Below are 25,701 nucleotides of genomic sequence, written 5' to 3' on the forward strand. Positions count from 1 at the left end.
ACGTTCTACAGCTGCACCATCGAGAGGATCCTGACTGGTTGCATCGCTGCCTGGTATGGCAACTGCTCTGCCTCCGACCGCAAGGCACTACAGAGGGTAGTGCGTAAAGCACAGTACATCACTGGGGCCAAGCTTTCTGCCATCCAGGACCTCTATCCCAGGCAGTGTCAGAGGAAGCCTCCCACACTCTCTGTTATCATCTATGCATAGTTACTTTAATAACTCTACCTACAGTGGGGCAAAAAAGTATTTAGTCAGCCAATTGTGCAAGTTCTCCCACTTAAAAAGATGTGAGAGGCCTGTAATTTTCATCATAGGTACACTTCAATTATGGCAGACAAAATTAGGAAAAAAAATTAAAAAAAAAATCATCACATTGTAGGATTTTTAATGAATTTATTTGCAAATTATGGTGGAAAATAAGAATTTGGTCACCTACAAACAAGCAAGATTTCTGGCTCTCAGACCTGTAACTTTTTCTTTAAGAGGCTCCTCTGTCCTCCACCTGTATTAAACACCTCAAACAGTCACACTCCAAAATCCACTATGGCCAAGACCAAAGAGCTGTCAAAGGACACCAGAAACAAAATGGTTTCAATCATCCGATTAAGCATATTTCTATATGTTACTATCCAAATGTCAGATTAAGACTAATTTCCACAGTGATGCAATGCTATTCCCAAACATACCTAATCAATTAGTTGTTTTCAACAATATTTTAACCTGCAGGAATATTTTCACATTTCTGGTTAGTTCCTAGGATAATGCAACTCATACATTTACATGTTTTAATACTTCTAAAATGGGGTACAGGTTTAAAACAAGTAAATGTTAAAAATAATTACAGATAGCTGACTCAGCCTCAGCCTTGTGACGGCCTACACCTCCACACAGGAATACACACTCAGAGCCTGAGTCTTTTCTAAAAACGACACTTTGCGTGTTTCACTCACCTCTTTATTGAAAAAAAAAACTAGGTTCGAGCTGTGGTATCCACTCAGATCAAAGGTGGGTTCATCTGCTCCATTCCCGAAGTGTGGACTCCCTGAAATCCCAAGTTAGAGGGATTTCTCGTGCACCATTTAGCCAGGTCGTCAGTCACCAAGTCAAGATTCACGCCCTCATCGCCAAATGTGGTTGTTGATTTCTTTCATATCAAATGAGGTGACAAACGTATCACGTATCAGTTATACTTGAACTAAATCTTTATTCACTTAATAATAAGGGAGCAGGTCAAGACAACGTACACAAAGTTAATCAATTGAGTGGTCTACGATAATGATGGCTGGTCGACGAATCACCCCCAGATGATTCGTTGAGAGCCCCGATACAAAAGTACAAAGGTCTTTTATAGCCAAGATGCACCCCTTTCAACCTACATGACAAACAACAGATGTATAGAACGGGTCACAAGGTTAAGATTTGTATGAAAGATACTGTCTGCTGAGAATTATAAGTATCTGATGTAAAAACAGTACTCTTTGCTACAGGGTCTGGCCCTGGGTTCATCTCTCCCTGGTACCATATAGAACAGAAACATTAACTCATGCTCTGGAATGCGGTCTCTTTAGGTTTTATCACCAAAAGACATTGTAAATCTCTGTCATTGTTTTCTCCCAGAGGCCCATCCTCAGTAGAACACAGACACTATAGTTACAAGACTCCTCTATTCTGTTGCATAAAACAACCATTTGATGCAATAAAAGTATTATAACATAATGTTGCGGTTTTGCTCTGTGTTCACTGAAAGTTGACTAGTAACAACAACTGGGACCAAAAAGACACCCACCACGAGACCCACTAAATCTGCCCAAGAAGAGGCAAACAGAAGAAAAACTCACAACAAATGTAAAAAAGGGACGCAAACCAAATAGGTGGCGCAACTAAAGGTGTATCAAGAAAACTGGAGCACTGGGCCAGACACTCTTAAATAGAACCTGGACCACCTCAGGTGAAACACCTTCCCACTAACGAGATGGACAAGCCAGCACAGGTGTAAGACATACTGACTAACGAGGTGACCCCAATCCGTGCAACCTACGTGCTAACGAGCTCTACAGGTGAAAGTCCAACCTCAAAACATAAATGGAAAAACTAAAGACTAACACCTTCCCTCTTAATAAGAGAATGCTTACCACCAACATAAAACAACTTCAATTACACATTATAATCAACTACAATCCTTCACCAATATAAACATGGTGTCTACTGGCTATCAACAATTAAAAACAAGACAAAAATGTTTCCCCCACTAGCTTCTAGAAGTCCCGCCCCCTTGGAATGAGCCCAAACTAAAATAATTTCCAATACGGAAAACGTGCAGTCAAAATCAATTGTGATCCATGGCAACTCACTGGCTAAGCGCAAAACAACACTTTTTGGACTGCCCACCCTTGGGACAATCAACAACCAAGTTGTCGTTACCAAGGACATGTCTGATTTCAAGAGGAAACTCCTGCAATATCCGTAGTAACTTCCCAACTCACGGCGGAGCTTCTCTTTCTTTTCAGGGTTCACTAGAAAGGCATATTGTTGGATCGGGTCCCAGTCACGCTCTAGTACATTTGGGTTGGCACATCTGAGAATGTTTCCCTGCTTAGAATATCAGGGTTCAATGTCAATATAATTGTAGCCCAAAAAAATGCAGTTGGTTACATAAATAATTATGATTACTAAATGTTACATGAACTGTGAATATGAAATATTTGGTTGCATAGTCTTATTTTCAACATCTTTTCAATTACATTTTGCTAAGTGGGATAGCCCCAATGTCAAAACAGTTTTAATGTGTCTAAATCAATAAACAATATGCAGAAAAAGTTTGTGATAATTTAAAAACCTAAACATAAAATGGGCTATTTACACAAAAATCTGCCACAATAATCACATTACTTGTATTTTTTTAAACAAACTCCTTATAAACTGCACAAGCACCAGAAACGCTGTTTTGACAAGTAGCAATAAATCACTGATATCAATTGGGGGGGGGGGGGGGGGGGAAATCAGGTTGCTCGTTCTGTTGAAACTAACACAACTAAAAAACAAAACACATGGAAATGGGAGATATCTTTTACCTCACTGGTTAGAGGACAACCTGCAGAAGACAGTCAGCAACATTTTGGAGAGATGCATTTAAATAATGTAGGGGTCGCTAAACAAAGGAACACAACACTTATTTGTCATAACTCCTCAATATCATGTTGAAATCAAGTGTGCGACAGGAGGGAGAGGAGGTTACGCGTCCTGTTAAAACTAACAGCTCAAAAACCACACAGAATCTGAGTGTAATGTGTACATCCCTGGTTAGAGGACAATTTGTAGAAAACAGCTAGCTACATTTTGAAGTGTCGCTTTTTTTACTCAAGTGGGTCATCAACGTCGTAAGTGTAACACAACTCGTCAATTTTTGTTAAATCACATAAATAGTACTCTTTCAATTCAGAGCCTGAATTTTCCATGAAGCTAACATCCCTATCAAGTTCAAATCAATAGAAAAGGGGCAAACTTTTAGGGTTCAACATCGTGACATGACTAAAATACTCCTACTACAATGTTGAAACGTTCTACACTGTGACATTAATTAATTGATATCATGAAACAACACCATGTATTTTCTGATGTTTGATCAGAGGTATTTTATCAAGGACAAACACTGATCACAGCTGAGAATTCTCTCCTGTGTGTGTTACAGGTTGTGTAGTCCGCTTGCTAAACGTAGCAAAACTCTTCCCACATTGAGCAATGCTATGAGATTTCTCTCCTGTGTGTGTTTTCTCTGGTGTGATATCAAGCTGGTTGACTGAGAAAACCTCTTCCCACATTGAGTACAGCTATACGATTTCTCTCCTGTGTGTGTTCTCTGGTGTCTAGTCAGCTTGTAAGATGTAGCAAAACTCTTCCCACATTGAACACAGCTATAAGGTTTCTCTCCCGTGTGTGTTCTCTGGTGTGATGTAAGGGTGGTTGACTGAGAAAAACTCTTCCCACATTCAGTACAGCTATACAATTTCTCTCCGGTGTGTGTTCTCCGGTGTCTATACCAGTTGCTAGATGTAGTAAAACTCTTCCCACATTGAGCACAGCTATAAGGTTTCTCTCCTGTGTGTGTTCTCTGGTGTGCTATCAGGGTGGTTGACTGAGAAAAACTCTTCCCACATTGAGTACAGCTATACGGTCTCTCTCCTGTGTGTGTTCTCTGGTGTCTAGTCAGCTTGCAAGATGTAGAAAAACTCTTCCCACATTGAACACAGCTATAAGGTTTCTCTCCTGTGTGTGTTCTCTGGTGTGATATCAGGGTGGTTGACTGAGAAAAACTCTTCCCACATTGAGCACAGCTATAAGGTTTCTCTCCTGTGTGTGTTCTCTGGTGTGATATCAGGGTGGTTGACTGAGAAAAACTCTTCCCACATTGAGTACAGCTATAAGATTTCTCTCCTGTGTGTGTTCTCTGGTGTCTAGTCCGCTTGCAAGATGTAGTAAAACTCTTCCCACATTGAGCACAGCTATAAGGTTTCTCTTCTGTGTGTGTTCTCTGGTGTATTTTAAGTTCATATGAAAATTTGAAATGTTTCCCACAGTCAGAGCAGATGTGAGTTCTCTTCCATGAGGGTCTCTGCGGGTGTTTCTTCAGGTGTTCTGATCTGGAGATACTTTTCTCTGCCTCATCAGCATCATGATGTTGTTGAGGCTCCCCAGAGGATCCACAATAGTCCCGTCTCTCTCCTGCGTGAACCACAAAGTCAGACAGATGGTTAAAGGCCCACAAAATTAGCAAGAATATGAATATTTTGGATTATTTTCACATTAGTATTAACTGATAATTGTAGGCTAGACATCTGTTAAAGTTGTTGAAATCCTAAGCATTGTGCCAGACGACTTTTGTTCTCCAATATAGGACGCTTTCTGTGTTTGCTAAAATTGCGGTATGACGTCGATTCACACGCAATTTGTTGTAGAAACTCCTCCCTGCTAATGAGGAAACCGCTAGTTATGGATGTAGTATATCTGCCTGGAGAAAAAATGGTGAGCAAAGATTTGAGTTTTTCACAATGTATTCTGTATGTGAATGGGGGAAAACTCAGGGAAGTAACCTCCATTTCCAGGAAGCTTATGAGAGCATTTCACACTACTTTGGATTATAATTGTAAGCCTCGCTTGAATGTCCTGCTTAATATGTTTGTGTCATCATCGCAAATCAATCGCTTTGTAGTTTTTAAAAAAACACTTCAACCAGTAAAATGCTCTTTTTTGCTAGATATTTCATCAGCCTGACAACGAGGTTTTGTACACTAAGTGTTTGCCAAATTTGCCCATAACAACAACAACACTGTAGGACCCATAACTTCACCTAACAACAACATATACCAAGGACTATAAATAATTCAATATTTCAGGTGAAACATGGAAACTAAAATGCCTTTGTCATGACATTTCATAATCTGGTCACCAAATAATTTTGTCAATAATCCCACTAGGCTACTCTGTAATGCGTTGTCATTCTAAATGTCCTGAATAAAGGAAAATAGCTCTGTGTGTTGTACAATAGTCTATCCATCAAGGAACAGTTCTCTACACATTATGAGATAAGTATCTCTGTGTACAAACAGACTAACGAGACCCTACTATAAATCAAGCAGACAATAACTATAAACATAAATTTGTTAGGGATGTTGGATCGAATGTGGAGCACGTCATAACCGTCTTTACCAGAGTAATGAATGAAGAAGCACTTTGGTTGTTGTTGCATGTCGTGATGTTTGTCATTTGACTGTCATTCAGAAAATGATTTCCTGGATCAGCTGATGATAGTTGATCATGTGACTAACTAAATTGCAACAGTATTAAAAATGATATGTAATTATTGAAGAACCGCGTAAATGACAGTATCCATTTGGGTGTTGTCAATAAAGTTAAGGTGACTCTCCTGTTAGAACCATTGGATTAAGCAAACTCTGAAATGATTTAGAATTCCTGTGCCCATGAAAACTGTTTTCCCAGCGTAACATAAGGAGACACTAAATGTTACATAGTTAGAGTGCATTTCATAGATCTGAATACAAAAAAAGAAACTGTCCCACAGCAAGATCCAGTATTTAAGTTGAAGTTCATCATATGACAAGCTTAACGTTATGACTATAACTACTGTTCCCTGAAGGAGGGAAACTCGGAACATACTATTAAATCCACACGTTATGACTATAACTAATGTTCCTTGAAGGAGGGAAACTAGGTACAACATATTATTAAACCCACGCCTCGTTGGAATCCCCACCTTCCACAGGTGATGAGCGAGAGGCTCGGATTTATTCCTTACATTTAATAGCGCTCTTCACTGACCCAGGAAATGGCGGGTTCAAACAGGTGTTGTACCTCGTTTCCCTCCTTCAGGGAAGAGTAATTAAAGTCAAAGTTACATTTGGGATGTCTGATAGTATTTCTGATTGTATTTCTGATTGTCTTAACGCACCACCACTAATGAGTTGGAGCTTCTCAAAGTAATTTTTTCTTCACCTCAAACAGCAAGTAAACAAAGTCTAATCAAAATCAATTGCGAATGACAATAGTTCCTCAAAGTATTTTCAGAAAATATTTCCAGCTCTCGCCCTTTCGATAACCACTCAGCATAAAAGGGAAAAATGTAATGCTTTGATCAAGTGGAAATGTCATAAATTACCCGATTACTTCTTATCCTTTACACAAATAGCAGACAGCAGTGTCTGTCTCAAACTCACTGGCCGGGAACCTCTGAGTGCCCAGAATATTTTATACAATGTTGCAAGCTTGCTATCACGAGTTTACATAGTTGGCAATGGCAATAAAAGTTTATTTTCGATTTGTATAATTTTCATTTAGATTCATATAGCATGTAGATTAATGTCCCCTGTAACTATTCCCCAGGTCGTTGCTGCAAATGAGAACGTGTTCTCAGTCAACTTACCTGGTAAAATAACGGATAAATGAACAAAAATGTATCACAGACGATGATTTTGAGCTACTACTATAAATTAAATGAATCTGATCCACAAAAATGAGCACATGAAAATCATAACTTGCATGCAGATTGGTAGAAATGGTAAGATAAATTAGCACTCATTAATGGAAAAAGTTTGACGACCGTTGGTGCCGTGTATTACTGAAAACTTCAGGAGCATAACGGCAGAATTTACGTCCAGCAGCAGCGGGAGGAGGAGAGTTTTTCTACTTCTGGTTAGGTGATATTGATGAATGGCTCCCTTGAGTAATTTGTGTATCTGTAATTATTTAATAAAAAAGCATGCTTAAAGTATCAGACGCACATATAGTTGATTGTATTAAAACATGTGGTGATTAGTATAAAGAACAGATGACTCTTGGTTGACCAAGATATATTCTAGTTGGGGTCAGCACTAGAACATGATTTTAGGGATCCCGGGTGGTGGAGCGGACACTGCATCTCAGTGCTTGAGGCCTCACTATAACACCCTGGATCAAATCCAGGCTGTATCACAACCAGCCGTGATTGGGAGTCCCATAGGGCGGCGCACAATTGGCCCAGAGTCGTCCGGGGTAGGCAGTCATTGTAAATAACTGTTTGTTCTTAAATTATTTGCCTAGTTAAATAAAGGTTGCATTTAAATAAATAAAAAATATTGTTTTATGACAAACCATTTTCTACAAATCCGTCAAGGCACCAACTTTGAGAAGGTTATAAAACAAAGGTTTCAAACCAATTCATGAAGGTAACTGAATCTAGGTATGTTTCAACTTTAACGTAATGGCATGAAAATAAATAGGCAGAATATTATACAATGACTTATCAACAGCTGTAACAATTTGGAAATCTACACTGGCAATTCTAGAATATACTACAGTGAGGGAAAAAAGTATTTGATCCCCTGCTGATTTTTCCCATTTGCACATTGACAAGGAAATTATCAGTCTATAATTTCAATGGTAGGTTTATTAGAACAGTGAAAGACAGAATAAAAACAAAAAAATCCATAAAGACTTTATAACATCAACAAAAATGTTATAAATTGATTTGCATTTTAATGGGGGAAATAAGTATTTAACCCCTTTGCAAAACATTACTTTGTACAAAACACTTGTTGGCCATCACAGAGGTCAGACGTTTCTTGTAGTTGGCCACCAGGTTTGCACACATCTCAGGAGGGATGTTGTCCCACTCCTCTTTGCAGATCTTCTCAAAGTCATGAAGGTTTCGAGACTGACGTTTGGCAACTCGAACCTTCAGCTCCCTCCACAGATTTATGGGATTAAGGTCTGGAGACTGGCTGGGCCACTCCAGGACCTTAATTTACTTCTTCTTGAGCCACTCCTTTGTTGCCCTGGCCGTAAATTTTGGGTCATTGTCATGCTGGAATACCCATCCACTACCCATTTTCAATGCCCTGGCTGAGGGCAGGAGGTTCTCACCCAAGATTTGACGGTACTTTTCCCCGTCCATCGTCCCTTTGATGCGGTGAAGTTGTCCTGTCCCCTTAGCAGAAATACACCCCAAAAGCATAATGTTTCCACCTCCATGTTTGACAGGTGGGATGGTGTTATTGGGGTCATAGGCAGCATTCCTCCTCCTCCAAACACGGAGAGTTGAGTTGATGCCAAAAGCTCCATTTTGGTCTCATCTGACCATAACACTTTCACCCAGTTGTCCTCTGAATCATTCAGATGTTCATTGGCAGACTTCAGACGGGCATGTATATGTGCTTTTTTGAGCAGGGGGACCTTGCGGGCGCTGCAGGATTTCAGTCCTTCACAGCGTAGTGTGTTACCAATTGTTCTCTTGGTGACTATGGTCCCAGCTGCCTTGAGATCATTGACAAGATCCTCCCGTGTAGATCTGGGCTGATTCCTCACCGTTCTCATGACCGTGGTTACAACTCCACGAGGTGAGATCTTGCATGGAGCCCCAGGCCGAGGGAGATTGAAAAAAACAGTACAATGTGGAAGGTATCAAGAGAAATGGAAAAGAACAAGTTGTTGAAATTCTACGGTACTAGCTATAGGTTAGCACCATGTGTATATAGGATTTATTCTTCATCTAAAAAAGAATGTTCTGACAGTTCTTTTCTTTCTTTAATTTGCAAATAATCGCATCAACTGTTGTCACCTTCTCACCAAGCTGCTTGGTGATGGTCTTGTAGCCCATTCCAGCCTTGTGTAGGTCTACAATCTTGTCCCTGACATCCTTGGAGAGCTCTTTGGTCTTGGCCATGGTGGAGAGTTTGGAATCTGATTGATTGCTTCTGTGGACAGGTGTCTTCTATAGAGGTAACAAACTGAGATTAAGAGCGCTGCCTTTAAGAGTGTGCTCCTAATCTCAGCTCGTTACCTGTATAACAGACACCTGGGAGCCAGAAATCTTTCTGATTAAGAGGGGGTCAAAAACCTATTTCCCTCATTAAAATGCAAATCAATTTATAACATTTTTGACATGCGTTTTTCTGGATTTTTGTTGTTATTCTGTCTCCCACTGTTCAAATAAACCTACCATTAAAATTATAGACTGATCATTTCTTTGTCAGTGGGCAAACGTACAAAATCAGCAGGGGATCAAATATTTTTTTCCCCTCACTGTATATAGCCTAGAATCCTGGTTAAACTATCATTATGACATCATGGATGAATTCTAGAATATACTATATAGCCTCAAACTGTTTAAAATTATAATTTTGACCTCATGGATGGCCGGTCTTTGTATTCATAGTGTAGTGAATTCAGGGGGTAGCCCTGAGCTGAACTCAAACCTGAGTCCAGCGACTGTCAAGCCAACACCTTACAACTGTTACGCCAAGATGTCTGAATTTCTTGATGAGGTTAGGTGTTGGGTTACGGTTGCTACAATAGCTTTCTCTATTAATTTGAGAGTGGTTACATTTCTCCAGCCCCAATCCCTCAGCTGTTTACCAAACCAAGTCTCTGGGCAGCTGTTTTGTTGATGTTTTAAAAAAAACACAACCCAGCAATAGCAGTTCAAACAATAACAAATATGTCATTCCACCACTGTTACTAATAAGATGAAGGATGGGGATGGAGAAATGAAACTACTCTCAAATTCATAGACAGACCTATGGATGCAAGGACTGGCCATCCATGATTTCAACATTATAATTCTAACCATGTTGAGGCTATACAGTGTTTACAACAATTGAACTAAGCTTATGAGGCATGCGATATATATTCTTCAATAATCAATGGCTATAAATGAATCATTTAAAAGTCACAATATGGATGTAGCAATTGCAGATTTCCCGCTTTGACACCAAACATCAGATCAACAACTGCAGAGTTTGTGCCTCTGTTTTTAAGACAGTACTTACTAGTGTTAATCATGGAACGGTTTCTCAATTCACCGTTAGAACCATCAGACACCTTAAGATGCGTTTGGGAAACCGGGCCCAGATATCCAGGTTCCTTCTCTTCTTCCTCCTTTTTTGTGGATGTGACAGTCATCTCCACCTCTTCCTCTTTCAATCCATAAAATGCATCCTCCTCCTCTTTCACTCTGAACGTGTCTTCCTCTTCTTTCACAGTAACGGCCTCACCCTCTACTTCTTGTTTTACTGTGATACCCACCTCTTCTTTAGGAGAGTAGCTTAGTGACCGCATGGTCGGGGATGTTAGCTAGCTAGGCTAATGCTAACTTAACCAGCTTGTTAGCTGAATAATAACAACACCGTAAATATTAAATTAAATCGGATAATTAACTAGAGGACATAAGTGGGTTTAAAACACCGTTGCTAATATACACTAAAGCGTCTAAAGAGCTTTATTGGTTCGGATATTTTGTATAGCAAGCTACCGAGGTGGGTGACGAACGGTTGCTGCTGTTTAAAGAAGCGTTCCGTCCACTAGATTATACGTCACACCAACAGCATTGACTTAAAGTCTCACTTCGCCATCTGCTGACTGGAGTGGGTAACGCAGTTGAGTAAAATGTATATTACATTTTCAGACAAGTTAAAGTGTAGGAAGCATGAGTTTTGAAAATCATACCAGCTTGCTCCTTTTTGTTTTGTAAACTTTTCGGTAGGGATGTTACGTTTGATACCCGGAGCTACGCGGCATGCGTCCAAATCGCTAAGCAGTAAACTTCTAAGCAGTGTGCGGATGCCTGTATCACTTTATCAGCAGCACGTGATCAATGACATGTTGAAAGGTGCCAATGCAAACAACCAAAATATGTCTGTGTCTGCATGGAAAGAGTCTCCTCAATGAATGGGGAAGAGGTACATTTATCCTGGGACACACCCGAGCCCAGGTGTGTCCCATTTCACTGACTACCCTCCCGGTTCCGCCCACCGACATCCTATTAAGGAAAACAAGAGCAAAGAGAAAGAATTCGGCAGACAGAGTGGGAGGGTTGTCACAAATCAAATCATTTGTCACGTCAGCGAAATGCTTGTGCTTCTAGTTCCGACAATGCAGTGATAACCAACAAGTAATCTAACTAACAATTCCAAAACTACTGTCTTATACACAGTGTAAGGGGATAAGGAACATGTACATAAGGATATATGAATGAGTGATGGTACAGAGCAGCATACAGTAGATGGTATAGTACAGTATATACATATGAGATGAGTGTGTCTGTTACATAAGGATGCAGTGATATACCAGGGACTATGCATGGAGTTAGGTTTGTATGCAGTCTGGTGATATACCAGGGACTGGGGATGCAGTTAGGTTTCTATTCAGTCTGATGATATACCAGGGACTGGGGATGCAGTTAGGTTTGTATGCAGTCTGATGATATACCAGGGCCTGGGGATGCAGTTAGGTTTCTATTCAGTCTGATGATATACCAGGGACTGGGGATGCAGTTAGGTTTGTATGCAGTCTAGTGATATACCAGGGCTTGGAGATGCACAGTTAGCTTTGTTTTCATCTAGCTATTCTCCAGTTTGCTCCCAGCTGCTTTCATAGAACATAGATCACTGTTAAACTAGGCTGCAGAGCGTGGTCCTTCTGTAGCTCAGTTGCTAGAGCATGGCGCTTGTAACGCCAGGGTAGTGGGTTCGATTCCTGGGACCACCCATACGTAGAATGTATGCACACATGACTGTAAGTCGCAGTGTAACCAGTGTGACCAGTGGGTTTCTTTTAAATGAATGAATATGAAACTGCCTTATATAAAGATATGAAGGACAGTATGTTTTAAATTCTCATTCAATATGCACTGCTCTATTTAAACGTCTCAATATAATATTGTTATTTAATGAAAGGAATGAAAAATAAACAAACGTATCTTAACTGCGTTACCCACTCCAGTCAGCAGACGGCGATGTGCGTCTTTCAGGCGTTGCTGCCTGCGTGACGTATAATCTAGTGGACGGAACACTGCAATCAACAACAACGAGTCTGCCACCTTGGTAGCCAACAGCCGAAACATTTAGACTGTTTCTGTGCATATTTGCCTCTGTGTTTTAAATATACTTCTGACATCTAGTTAATTGCCCCGTTTTAAATGTTACACGTACATTGTTAGTCAACTAGCTGGCTTTATAAGTTAGCCTAGCACTAAACTAGTCGCTCATGCTAACAACTAGCTAGCTAACATCTCCGACCATGAGCTCACTAAGCTACTCTCCTCCTGCTAAAGAAGAGGTCTGCTGGACGGAGAAAGAAGCTCTGGGCTGAACGTTGTCGTGAAAGAGGAGAAGGAAGAGGAGGATGTTACAGTAAAATAAGAAGTAGAGGGTGAGGATGTTACAGTGAAAGAAGAAGAGAAAGACGTTTCAGTGAAAGAAGAGGATGCAGTTTGAAGTGAATGAGGAGAAAGAGAGAGAGAACTGCCGTATTGACAGAGTCAGGAGATCTGATTACCACCAGTAAGTACTGTCTTAAAAAAGGGCACTAACTCTCCAAACTTTTTTGAACGAATGTAGCAGCATGCTACTGAAATTCTATACTTGAAAATGTTCTGTACTACAGGAATTTGTTATATAATGTGAAAGCTACGTTTTAAAATGGGTGGTTAAAGCCCTGAATGCTGATTGGCTGACAGCCATGGTATGTGAGGCCGTATTCCATAGGTATGACAAAACATGTATTTTTACTGTTCTGGTTACGTTGGTAATCAGTTTATAATTGCAATAATCCACCTCGGGTTTCTGATATATGGCCAATATACCACGGCTCAGGGCTGTATCCAGGCACTCTGTGTTGCGTTGTGCATAAGGACAGTCTTTAACCATGCTATATTGGCCATATACCACACTTCCTCGGGTCTTATTGCTTAACTGTGACATGTGTATACCATCAGAGTCTCCCCCCCCCCACCACAAAATCACAAATGGCAAACAAGTTATAAATGAAACGTTTGACGTGTGTCTATTGTAGACCTTGCATGGAGTGTGTAAATACGCAAAAAGCAGATTTCTAAATCATGTTGGAGAAATACAGAAAATAAAACATTGATATGAAAAGGACATGTGTTTTGGGGAGACTAAACATGTTAGCAAAAGGACAAGCGTTTTGGGGAGACTGAACATATTAGTAAATGTTTGTTAGTCGACAAAAAACATGGGCAAAATAGCCATTTGAAGGAAAGGCTGAACTACAGAATGATGATTTAGAAAAGCTAGTCATTATTACTTTAGAGATGAAGTGGGACACCAACAAAACGTTGGATCAAATGAAGCCTGAAATAGTACTATATATTATTATAGAGCTCTGATCAGCCTATAAACATGACATTATCTATTATTTTAGAGCTCTGCTCGGCCTATAAACATGACTCTATTATTTTAGAGATCTGCTCAGCCTATAAACATGACAATATCTATTATAGAGCTCTTATTATGACATCAAGACATTCCCTGAGAAATTAGATTTGGAGCTCTACGTCATTTGTTCGTAAATCTCACCGTCACCAAGTTTATTTTTAATGATGTAATGTTGTGAAAACTGACCTCAGGTTATTGAGGGATCTAGTCTAGATTAAACCTCATTGCAAAAATCGCTGAATTTGGAGACTTATATCCCTCACCAACTTCAAACATCTGCTATCTGAGCAGCTAACCGATCGCTGCAGCTGTACATAGTCTATTGGTAAATAGCCCACCCATTTTCACCTACCTCATTCCCATACTGTTTTTATACTGTTTTTTTATTTATTTACTTTTCTGCTCTTTTGCACACCAGTATCTCTACCTGTACATGACCATCTGACCATTTATCACTCCAGTGTTAATCTGCAAAATTGTAATTATTCGCCTACCTCCTCATGCCTTTTGCACACAATATATATAGACTCTTTTTTTCCTTTCTACTGTGTTATTGACTTGTTAATTGTTTACTCCATGTGTAACTCTGTGTTGTCTGTTCACACTGCTATGCTTTACCTTGGCCAGGTCACAGTTGTAAATGAGAACTTGTTCTCAACTAGCCTACCTGGTTAAATAAAGGTGAAATAAAAATAAAAAATAAAAAGAGGAAGACACTTATTTAATGCAGGTGTCATTCAGGTCTCTCTGTTTAACTAAATAATCTGTTTGTCTTTTGGCAGGAGAGAGACCAGACTGACAGCGGGAAGAGTTCCTCAGAGGAAACAGACATGGAGACGCCTAACCAATACCACTGCTCCCACTGTGGAAAGAGTTTTAAGTGGTTAGGGAGCCTGAAAATGCATGATGCATGAGAGAACACACACGGGAGAGAAGCCTTATCACTGTTCCCACTTTGGAAAGAGTTTTAGGTGGTTATGGGTCCTGAAAAAGCATGAGAGAAAACACACAGGAGAAAAGCCTTTCCAACATACTAATACACAGGAGGAGAAGACATACCACTGCTCTCATTGTGAAAAGACATTTTCCCAGTCAGAGGACCTGAAATCACATGAGAGAATAGAGAGGCTGTGTTCTGACTTTGTCCATGGCCAGGATTCACAGGGCCAGGGTGTCCGCTATAGGCACCTGGAAAAAAATCAGCAGTGGACATTTCTGAACATTTATCCAACAGACCTGTACATCCACGAATGGATCTCTATAGTGTGTAACTATTTCTGCTGTATTCTGATGTATTGTTTAATTGTACTATTTATCTGTAGGTTTATTTCAACAGATTTGACTGATGCTATTAGATTTGACATTTATCTGTGGATTTATTTCAACAGATTTCACTGATGCTATTAGACTGCTGTGTAGGGGTAGTTTTATATATACAGAGACTTCAGAAAGTATTCACACCCCTTGACGTGTCCCAAATGTTGTTGTGTTACATCCTAAGGAAGATGGAACACTGGTGGTCTTGATCTTTAGTCCTACATGGAACACAGAACAGACTGCCTTCCATCAAAGGAGGGACAAAGTACAAATGTATTTTATTGCCAAGATACTCTTCTTTCAACCTACATGATGACTAACAGATGTATAGAACGGGTCACAAGGTTAAGATCTGTATGAAAGACACTTATAATTCTCAGTAGACAGTATCTGCTGTAAAAAGAGTACTCTTTGTGAAGAGACCCGGGTCTGGCCCTGGGGTCAACTCTCCCTGGTACCATATAGAACAGAAACATTAATTCAAGCTCTGGAATGCGGTCTCTTTAGGTTTTATCACCCAAAATACATTGTAAATCTCCTGACAGTGTTTTCTCCCAGAGGCCCATCCTCAGTAGAACACACAGACACAATAGTTATAAGACACTATCGGGGTGTCCACTGAAAGTTGACTAGTAAAAACAACTGGGACTTAAAAGACACCCACCATGAGACCCAGTAAATCTGCCCAAGCATCAAACAAAATAAAAACCCACAACAAACTTAAAAACAGGAAGCAAACCAAAAGGGTGGAACAACTAAAGGTGTTGACTCTCCACATCTATCAAGACAACTGGAGCACTGGGCCAGATACTCTTACATATAACCTGGACCAGCTCAGGTGAAACACCTTCCCACTAATGAGATGGACAAGCCAGCACAGGTGTAACACATACTGACTAGCGAGGTTACACCAATCAGTGCACCCTCCGTGCTGATGAGCTATACGTGCTAAAGTCCAACCTCAAAACATAAAATGGAAAAACCAAAGACTAACAACTTAAGAGAATGCTTACCATCAACAGAAAACAAATTCAATTTCACATTATAATAAACTACAATGCTTCACTTAGAATATAAACATGGTGTCTACTGGCTGTCAACAATTAAAAACAAGAAACACACATCCCCACTAGCTTCGAGAACTCTCTTCTTCCTAAAACTCACTAGCTTCTAGAACTCTCGTCCCCTTGGAACGAGCCCAAACCAAACTCATCTCCAATATGGAAAAACTTGCAGTCAAAATAAATTGTGATGCACTGGCTAAAAGCAAAACACAAAACTGTTTGACTGCCCACCCTTGAGACAATCAGCAAACAAATACACCTACAATGTTTGATATAATGAAAAAACTCCTTCATGCATGTATTTTCTGATGTTTAATCAGATATCTTTTATCAGAGTATCTCTTGTCACATTGATACGGTTTATCTCCTGTAAGTGTTCTCTGGTGTAATATCAGGTGGCTTAACTGAGTAGAACTCTTCCCACATTGAGTACAGCTATAAGGATTATTTCCTGTGTGTGTTCTCTGGTGAGTAGTTAGCTGGCTAGATGTAGTAATGAGGAAACTGCTAGTTTGGATGTAGCATATCTGCCTGGAGCAAAAATGGTGAGCAAAGATTTTAGTTTTTCACAATGTATTCTGAATATTACAGCACACTATCAGTGCAAGATCAGGATGCCTACTCAAGGAAACTCACATGAACTTCTTCAGTCTATTTAAATTCACATTCTTAAGCCGAGGCGTCCCGCTAGCGTGACAACTTCCAGTGAAACTGAAGGGCGTGCAATTCAAATTTATAATCATAAAAATTATGGATATTAAACATTTAGGTACATATACAGTTGAAGTCAGACGTTTACATACACTGTAGCCCGAAACATTTAAACTCTGGTTGGCTCCTCCTTCGCGACGTTACCTGAACGCCCATCTGCGGCTTGCTAACCGTTAGCTGTCTTATCGGCTGCTATCTGAATAGACAATGGGATAATTTATTTATTTATTTGTATTATTATTATGTTTTCTTCTTGGGCCTCTATAACTATATCTATTGTTTTTATTTTGTTGTCGTTGTGTGATTTGGATTAACCCCTCTACCACACGGAACCCCACTAATCTACTGACGGAACGCAAGGTGGCTAATAACAGACCTCCATCCTATGCTAGCTTGCTACCGATGGCCTGGCTAGCTGTCTAAATCGCCGTGACCCCCAACCAACCTCTCCACTCACCGGACCCTTTTGATCACTCGACTAAGCATGCCTCTCCTTAATGTCAATATGCCTTGTCCATTGCTGTTCTGGTTAGTGTTTATTGGCTTATTTCACTGTAGAGCCTCTAGTCCTGCTCACTATACCTTATCCAACCTATTAGTTCCACCACCCACACATGCAATGACATCTCCTGGTTTCAATGATGTTTCTAGAGACAATATCTCTCTCTTCATCACTCAATACCTAGGTTTACCTCCACTGTATTCACATCCTACCATACCTTTGTCTGTACATTATACCTTGATGCTATTTATCGCCCCCTTTTCCAGACGTTCTAGATTACCAATTCTTATTGCTTTTAGCCACACCCTTATTCTACTCCTCCTATGTTCCTCTGGCGATGTAGAGGTGAATCCAGGTCCTGCAGTGCCTAGCTCCACTCCTATTCCCCAGGCGCTCTCTTTTGACGACTTCTGTAACCGTAATAGCCATGGTTTCATGCATGTTAACATTAGAAGCCTCCTCCCTAAGTTTGTTCTATTCACTGCTTTAGCACACTTTTCCAACCCGGATGTTCAAGCTGTGTCTGAATCCTGGCTTAGGAAGACCACCAAAAATTCTGAAATTTTAATTCCAAACTACAACATTTTCAGACAAGATAGAACTACCAAAGGGGGCGGTGTTGCAATCTACTGCAAAGATAGCCTGCAGAGTTCTGTCCTACTATCCAGGTCTGTACCCAAACAATTTGAACTTCTACTTTTAAAAATCCACCTCTCTAAAAACAAGTCTCTCACCGTTGCCGCCTGCTATAGACCACCCTCTGCCCCCAGCTGTGCTCTGGACACCATATGTGAACTGATTGCCCCCCATCTATCTTCAGAGCTCGTGCTGCTAGGCGAACTAAACTGGAACATGTTTAACACCCCAGCCATCCTACAATCTAAACTTGATGCCCTCAATCTCACACAAATTATCAATGAACCTACCAGGTACCTCTCCAAAGCCTTAAACACGGGCACCCTCATAGATTTCATCCTAACCAACTTGCCCTCTAAATACACCTCTGCTGTCTTCAACCAAGATCTCAGTGATCACTGCCTCATTGCCTGCATCCATAATGGGTCAGCGGTCAAACGACCTCCACTCATCACTGTAAAACGCTCCCTGAAACACTTCAGCGAGCAGGCCTTTCTAATCGACCTGGCCGGGGTATCCTGGAAGGATATTGATCTCATCCCGTCAGTAGAGGATGCCTGGATATTTTTTTTAAATGCCTTCCTAACCATCTTAAATAAACATGCCCCATTCAAGAAATTTAGAACCAGGAACAGATATAGCCCTTGGTTCTCCGCAGACCTGACTGCCCTTAACCAACACAAAAACATCCTATGGCGTTCTGCATTAGCATCAAACAGCCCCCGTGATATGCAGCTGTTCAGGGAAGCTAGAAACCATTATACACAGGCAGTTAGAAAAGCCAAGGCTAGCTTTTTCAAGCAGAAATTTGCTTCCTGCAACACTAACTCAAAAAAGTTCTGGGACACTGTAAAGTCCATGGAGAATAAGAACACCTCCCAGCTGCCCACTGCACTGAAGATAGGAAACACTGTCACCACTGATAAATCCACCATAATTGAGAATTTCAATAAGCATTTTTCTACGACTGGCCATGCTTTCCACCTGGCTACTCCTACCCCGGTCAACAGCACTGCACCCCCAACAGCAACGCGCCCAAGCCTTCCCCATTTCTCCTTCTCCCAAATCCGTTCAGCTGATGTTCTGAAAGAACTGCAAAATCTTGACCCCTACAAATCAGCCGGGCTAGACAATCTGGACCCTTTCTAAAATTATCCGCCGAAATTGTTGCCACCCCTATTACTAGCCTGTTCAACCTCTTTCGTGTCGTCTGAGATTCCCAAAGATTGGAAAGCAGCTGCGGTCATCCCCCTCTTCAAAGGGGGACACACTCTTGACCCAAACTGCTACAGACCTATATCTATCCTACCATGCCTTTCTAAGGTCTCCGAAAGCCAAGTCAACAAACAGATTACCGACCATTTTGAATCTTACCATACCTTCTCTGCTATGCAATCTGGTTTCAGAGCTGGTCATGGGTGCACCTCAGCCACGCTCAAGGTCCTAAACGATATCTTAACCGCCATCGATAAGTAACATTACTGTGCAGCCGTATTCATTGATATGGCCAAGGCTTTCGACAATGTCAATCACCACATCCTCATTGGCAGACTCGACAGCCTTGGTTTCTCAAATGATTGCCTCGCCTGGTTCACCAACTACTTCTCTGATAGAGTTCAGTGTGTCAAATCGGTCTGCTGTCCGGACCTCTGGCAGTCTCTATGGCAGTCTCTATGGGGGTGCCACAGGGTTCAATTCTTGGACAGACTCTTCTCTGTATACATCAATGAGGTCGCTCTTGCTGCTGGTGAGTCTCTGATCCACCTCTACGCAGACGACACCATTCTGTATACTTCTGGCCCTTCTTTGGACACAGTGTTAACAACCCTCCAGGCAAGCTTCAATGCCATACAACTCTCCTTCCGTGGCCTCCAATTGCTCTTAAATACAAGTAAAACTAAATGCATGCTCTTCAACCGATCGCTACCTGCACCTACCCGCCTGTCCAACATCACTACTCTGGACGGCTCTGACTTAGAATACGTGGACAACTACAAATACTTAGGTGTCTGGTTAGACTGTAAACTCCCCTTCCAGACCTATATAAAACATCTCCAATCCAAAGTTAAATCTAGAACTGGCTTCCTATTTTGCAACAAAGCATCCTTCACTCATGCTGCCAAACATACCCTTGTAAAACTGACCATCCTACCAATCCCCGACTTTGGCAATGTCATTTACAAAATAGCCTCCAATACCCTACTCAACAAATTGGCTGCAGTCGATCACAGTGCAATCCGTTTTGTCACCAAAGCCCCATATACTACCCACCATTGCGACCTGTGCGCTCTCGTTGGCTGGCCCTCGCTTCATACTCGTCGCTAAACCCACTGGCTCCATGTCATCTACAAGACCCTGCTAGGTAAAGTCCCCCCTTATCTCAGCTCGCTGGTCACCATAGCATCTCCCACCTGTAGCACACGCTCCAGCAGGTATATCTCTCTAGTCACCCCCAAAACCAATTCTTTCTTTGGCCGCCTCTCCTTCCAGTTCTCTGCTGCCAATGACTGGAACGAACTACAAAAATCTCTAAAACTGGAAACACTTCTCCCTCACTACCTTTAAGCACCAACTGTTAGAGCAGCTCACAGATTACTGCACCTGTACATAGGCCACCTATAATTTAGCCCAAACAACAACCTCTTTCCCTACTGTATTTAATTTATTTATTTTGCTCCTTTGCACCCCATTATTTTTATTTCTACTTTGCACATTCTTCCATTGCAAAACTACCATTCCAGTGTTTTACTTGCTATATCGTATTTACTTTGCCACCATGGCCTTTTTTGTCTTTACCTCCCTTCTCCCCTCATTTGCTCACACCGTAGATAGACTTGTTTATACTGTATTATGACTGTTTGTTTTACTCCATGTGTAACTTTGTCGTTGTATCTGTCGAACTGCTTTGCTTTATCTTGGCCAGGTCGCAATTGTAAATGAGAACTTGTTCTCAACCTGCCTACCTGGTTAAATAAAGGTGAAATAAAAATGTAAAAATAAATAAAAGAACGCATCTCCTTCCTGAGCGGTATGACAGCTATGTGGTCCCATGGTGTTTATACTTGCGAACTATTGTTTGTACAGATGAACGTGGTACCCTCAGGCATTTGGATATTGCTCCCAAAGATGAACCAGACTTGTGGAGGTCTACAATTACTTTTCTGAGGTCTTCGTTGATTTCTTTAGATTTTCCTATGATGTCAAGCAAAGAGGCACTGAGTCTGAAGGTAGGCCTTGAAATACATCCACAGGTACACCTCCAATGTCAATTAGCCTATCAGAAGATTCTAAAGCCATGACATCATTTTATGGAATTTTCCAAGCTGTTTAAAGGCACAGTCAACTTAGTTTATGTAATCTTCTGACCCACTGGAATTGTGATACGTTGAATTATAAGTGAAATAATCTGTCTGTAAACAATTGTTGAGAAATCGACTCGTTCAACATGCAGACAAAGGAATCCAAAAAGCTAAACCCTAAACTTTGTTTCAACAAGTGAAAATACGTTCCTATTTACTCCTCAGATACCGTAAAATGTAATCAAACTATAATATTTCTTACGGAAAGAAGTATGTTCAATAGGAAACCGACTTTAGCAGGTGCGTCCTGTCTTCATGTCGAGCGTGCAAACACGAATTTCCAAGACTGTGTCCCTGTACGAAAACTGATATTTCTTATTCATTTTGGAAGTTACAAGCCTGAAACCTTGAACATAGACTGCTGACACCCTCTGAAGCCATAGGAATTGCATCCTGGGAGCTAATTTTCAGTATGCCCTTTCTCTTGCAATTCTAAGACCTACTGTAGGACCCATAACGTCACCGAACAATAACATACACCTACTGTAGGACCCATAAGGTTACCTAACAATAGCATAGACCTACTGTAGAACCCATAAGGTCACCAAACAACAAATATACCTATGTCGTGATGTTTGTCATTTGACAGTCATTCAGAAAATGATTTCTTGAATCAGTTGATAACAGTTGAACAAGGAGACACGAAATGTTAAGTAGTTCAAGTGCATTTCAGAGATCTGAATACAAAAAAGCTGTCTGACAACAAGATCCAATATTTAAGATTACTTCTTATCCTTTGCAAAAATAGCCTAAAATTGTGTCTGTCCCGAACTCACTGGAAAACTGAGGGCCCAGAATATTTTATACAATGTCGCAAGCTTACTATCGCGAGTTTCGGCCGAACCAGTTGATAGAATGTTCGTTTTTACCTAGTTGGCAATGGCAATAAAAGTTTTGTATCATTTTCTTCTTCTGTTTAGGTTATATTGATGACTGGCTCCCTCTAATAATGTGTGTATCTGTAATTATTTAATCAAACAATGTGCTTAAAGCATCAGACAAGTTATGTACATATAGTTGATTTTATAAAAACACATGGGGCGATTGGTAGAAAGAACAGATGACTCTTGGTTGACCAAGATTTATTTTAGTTGGTGACAGCACAAGAACATGATTTTGGGGCTCCCGAGTGGTGCAGGGATCTAAGACACTGCATCTCAGTGCTCGAGGCGTCACAACAGACATAGCCTGGTTTGAATCCAGGCTATCACAACCGGCCGTGATTGGGAGTCCCATAGGGCGGCGCACAATTGGCCCAGTGTCGTCCGGGTTAGGCAGTCATTGTCTATAAGAATTTGTTGTTAACTGACTTGCCTAGTTAAATAAAGGTTACATTTAAATAAATACGTGTTTGACAAACCGTTTTTACAAATCCGTCAAGGAACAAACTTTGAAAAGGTTCTAAAACAAAGGTTTCAAACCTACGTATGTTTTGCCTTTAATATAACGGTATGAAAAAACATTGTCTGAATATTATATATCTAAGAATCAAATCAAATCAAATCAAATTTTATTTGTCACATACACATGGTTAGCAGATGTTAATGCGAGTGTAGCGAAATGCTTGTGCTTCTAGTTCCGACAATGCAGTGATAACCAACAAGTAATCTAACTAACAATTCCAAAACTACAGTCTTATACACAGTGTAAGGGGATAAGGAACATGTACATAAGGATATATGAATGAGTGATGGTACAGAGCAGCATACAGTAGATGGTATCGAGTACAGTATATACATATGAGATGAGTGTGTAGACAAAGTAAACAAAGTGGCATAGTTAAAGTGGCTAGTGATACATGTGTTACATAAGGATGCAGTCGATGTTGTAGAGTACAGTATATACATATGTATATGAGATGAATAATGTAGGGTAAGTAACATTATATAAGGTAGCATTGTTTAAAGTGGCTAGTGATATATTTACATCATTTCCCATCAATTCCCATTATTAAAATGGCTGGAGTTGGGTCAGTGTCAATGACAGTGTGTTGGCAGCAGCCACTCAATGTTAGTGGTGGCTATTTAACAGTCTGATGGCCTTGAGATAGAAGCTGTTTTTCAGTCTCTCGGTCCCAGCTTTGATGCACCTTGATGCACCTGTAAGACACTGCATATCGGTGCTCAAGGCTACAGACTTACTTACAAGCCAACAAAGAAGTCAAGAAAAATGAGTGTTAGATACAAAATACAAAATAAAACAAATAATTAAACAGCAGCAGTAAAATAACAATAGCAATATACAGGGAGTACCGGTACAGAGTCAATATGCGGGGGCACCGGTTAGTCGAGGTAATTGAGGTTACATGTAGGTAGAGTTATAAATGCCTGTAAATGTTAAACTGTCGTCTCCCATCAGAACGCAAAATATAAGCTTTTTTTAAACTCAGTACAAACACAGAATAAAAGGAGCAAGCAGGTATGATTTTCTCTTTCATTTTGAGCCCACGGGAAAAGGCACCAGAACCTACCTTGCTAACGAGTTCCCACTAGATAACACAACCACACAGTGCATGAAAAGCATGAGGTGTGGCTAACGTTTGCACGATTGTGCTAACTACCAAGCTAGCATACAAACTGGGTTGAACAGAGTAGATCCTCCATATGATGTTGAGAAATAGTGCATTGTGAGTTGTGTATAAGACCCCTATTTTACGCTGCTGCTACTCTCTGTCTATGAGTCACTTTAAGTGAATTCTTAAAGAACCTAATGGGTACACATCGTCAATGTATAAGTCCCAAAATGGATGTAACAACTGCTGACTGCCCCTTTAAGACTACATCTTGGGCTAATCGAATAGGAGATATTGAGGACTACCGTATTTCAGGCATTGTCATTGGATGCATTTGATAAATTGTTAACGTTTTGTTGATGGGTAACTCTGAATGTTCTACACGTTACAGTGTAGCTTCAGCCATTCCTACAGAACAACATTAAAGTGTAGAACCCCTTTACTGCATATTGGTTCAACGACTGCAGAGACGGTACTTACTGGTGTTAAACAGATCTCCAACCTCCTCTTCCTTCTCCTCTTTCAATGTGACAGTCATGTTCCCCTCCTCATCTTTCACACCAAAAACTGCATCCTCCCCTTTTTCTTCCTCCTCTTCTTTTACTGTAACGTCATCCTCTTTCACTCTGAACGAGTCTTCCTCTTCTTTCACTGAAACGTCTTTCTCTTCTTTCACGGTAACAGCCTCACCCTCTACTTGTTTTTGTAGTGTGACATCTTTCTCTTCCTCCTCCTCTTTAACGAGAGTTACTTTCTCCGTCCAGCAGACCTCTTCTTTATCAGGAGGAGAGTAGCTTTGTGAACTCATGGTCGGGGATGTTAGCTAGCTAGCATTAGCGACTAGCCTAGTTCTAAGCTAACTGAGCAAACCAGCTAGCTGACAAACAACGTAAATATATAATTAAATGGGCCAACAAGTACATACGACAGAAGTGTGTTTAATACACAGCGACTAATATACACCTAAACAGTGTAAAGAGAGTGAATGTTGTAGCTATGTTTGCTAGAAAGCTACCGATGTGTCTGCCTAGCTGTTGGTGAAGGAGCGTCCCGTCCACTAGATTATACGTCACACTGGCAGCGTCGCCGGAACCAAAAAGACGCACATCGCCATCTGCTAACTGGAGTGGGCAACGCAGTTGAGGAACCAAACGTTTATTTTTCATGCATTTCATAAAAGTGTAATATCATATTAAATCGTTCAAATAGAAGCATGTGTTGATTGATTCGTGTTTAATGAGTGAGAATTTAAAACAAACTTTAAACCCACTACATATTTGCATTGAACAATACTTCTAACATGGATAATTTTGACCCCAGAGGCATACAGTGGGGCAAAAAAGTATTTAGTCAGCCACCAATTGTGCAAGTTCTCCCACTTAAAAAGATTAGAGAGGCCTGTAATTTTCATCATAGGTACACTTCAACTATGACAGACAAATTGAGAAAAAAAATCCTGAAAATCACATTGTAGGATTTTTAATGAATTTATTTGCAAATTTTGGTGGAAAACTATTTTCACAGTGGGAGCAGTGGTGTTGTCTCACTGGTTTGGATGTCTCTGGGTCTGGTTCCTCTGAAGGACTCTTCCCGCTGTCAGAGTGAGCATCTGGTCTCGCTCCTGCCAAAGACAGAGTATCTCGTTAAACAGAGACCTGAATGTAACCTCCACGTGATAAAACTGTCTTCCTATGAGGTTTAATCTAGATTAGATCCCTCAATAAAAGAGCAGAACTTGTCAGTGGCTGTAGTGCTTTGTAGTCTGGGTAAATGGACAGGCGGGAGACTCTGGCGGCTCTGGACAGGCGGGAGACTCTGGCGGCTCTGGACAGGCGGGAGACTCTGGCGGCTCTGGACAGGCGGGAGACTCTGG

The 25,701-nt window shown here is 40.7% G+C and overlaps 1 protein-coding gene across 6 annotated transcripts; it reads right to left on the reverse strand.

Moving 5' to 3' along the window:
* Window positions 1-562: 562 nt before the first annotated feature.
* LOC124015796 (zinc finger protein 501-like) lies at window positions 563-24,890 on the reverse strand. 6 transcript variants are annotated; one of them, XM_046331267.1, is made up of 2 exons: window positions 24,309-24,890; window positions 563-4,722 (listed from the first exon to the last, which is right to left on the reverse strand). In XM_046331267.1, exons 1-2 carry the CDS (start codon window positions 24,634-24,636, stop codon window positions 3,686-3,688), a joined length of 1,365 nt encoding a protein of 454 aa, XP_046187223.1. In that variant the 5' UTR covers window positions 24,637-24,890; the 3' UTR covers window positions 563-3,685. The 6 variants fall into 6 exon arrangements, with proteins under 6 accessions (XP_046187223.1, XP_046187224.1, XP_046187226.1 ...); XM_046331268.1 differs by lacking the exon at window positions 24,309-24,890 and adding an exon at window positions 10,320-11,188 and having other exon boundaries at window positions 567-4,722; XM_046331270.1 differs by lacking the exon at window positions 563-4,722 and adding an exon at window positions 23,282-23,425.
* Between the last annotated feature and the right edge of the window lie 811 nt (window positions 24,891-25,701).

This window comes from Oncorhynchus gorbuscha, linkage group LG26 (assembly GCF_021184085.1).
Source record: "Oncorhynchus gorbuscha isolate QuinsamMale2020 ecotype Even-year linkage group LG26, OgorEven_v1.0, whole genome shotgun sequence".
NCBI classification, from domain to species: domain Eukaryota; kingdom Metazoa; phylum Chordata; class Actinopteri; order Salmoniformes; family Salmonidae; genus Oncorhynchus; species Oncorhynchus gorbuscha.

Excerpts from the sequence above, each read along its gene's own strand:
- LOC124015796 (XM_046331267.1), bottom strand. The coding sequence starts at position 24,636 with ATGAGTTCACAAAGCTACTCTCCTCCTGATAAAGAAGAGGTCTGCTGG. Across the intron at positions 4,723-24,308 it reads TGGAGATCTGTTTAACACCA|GAGAGAGACGGGACTATTGT; the intron begins GTAAGTACCGTC and ends TGGTTCACGCAG.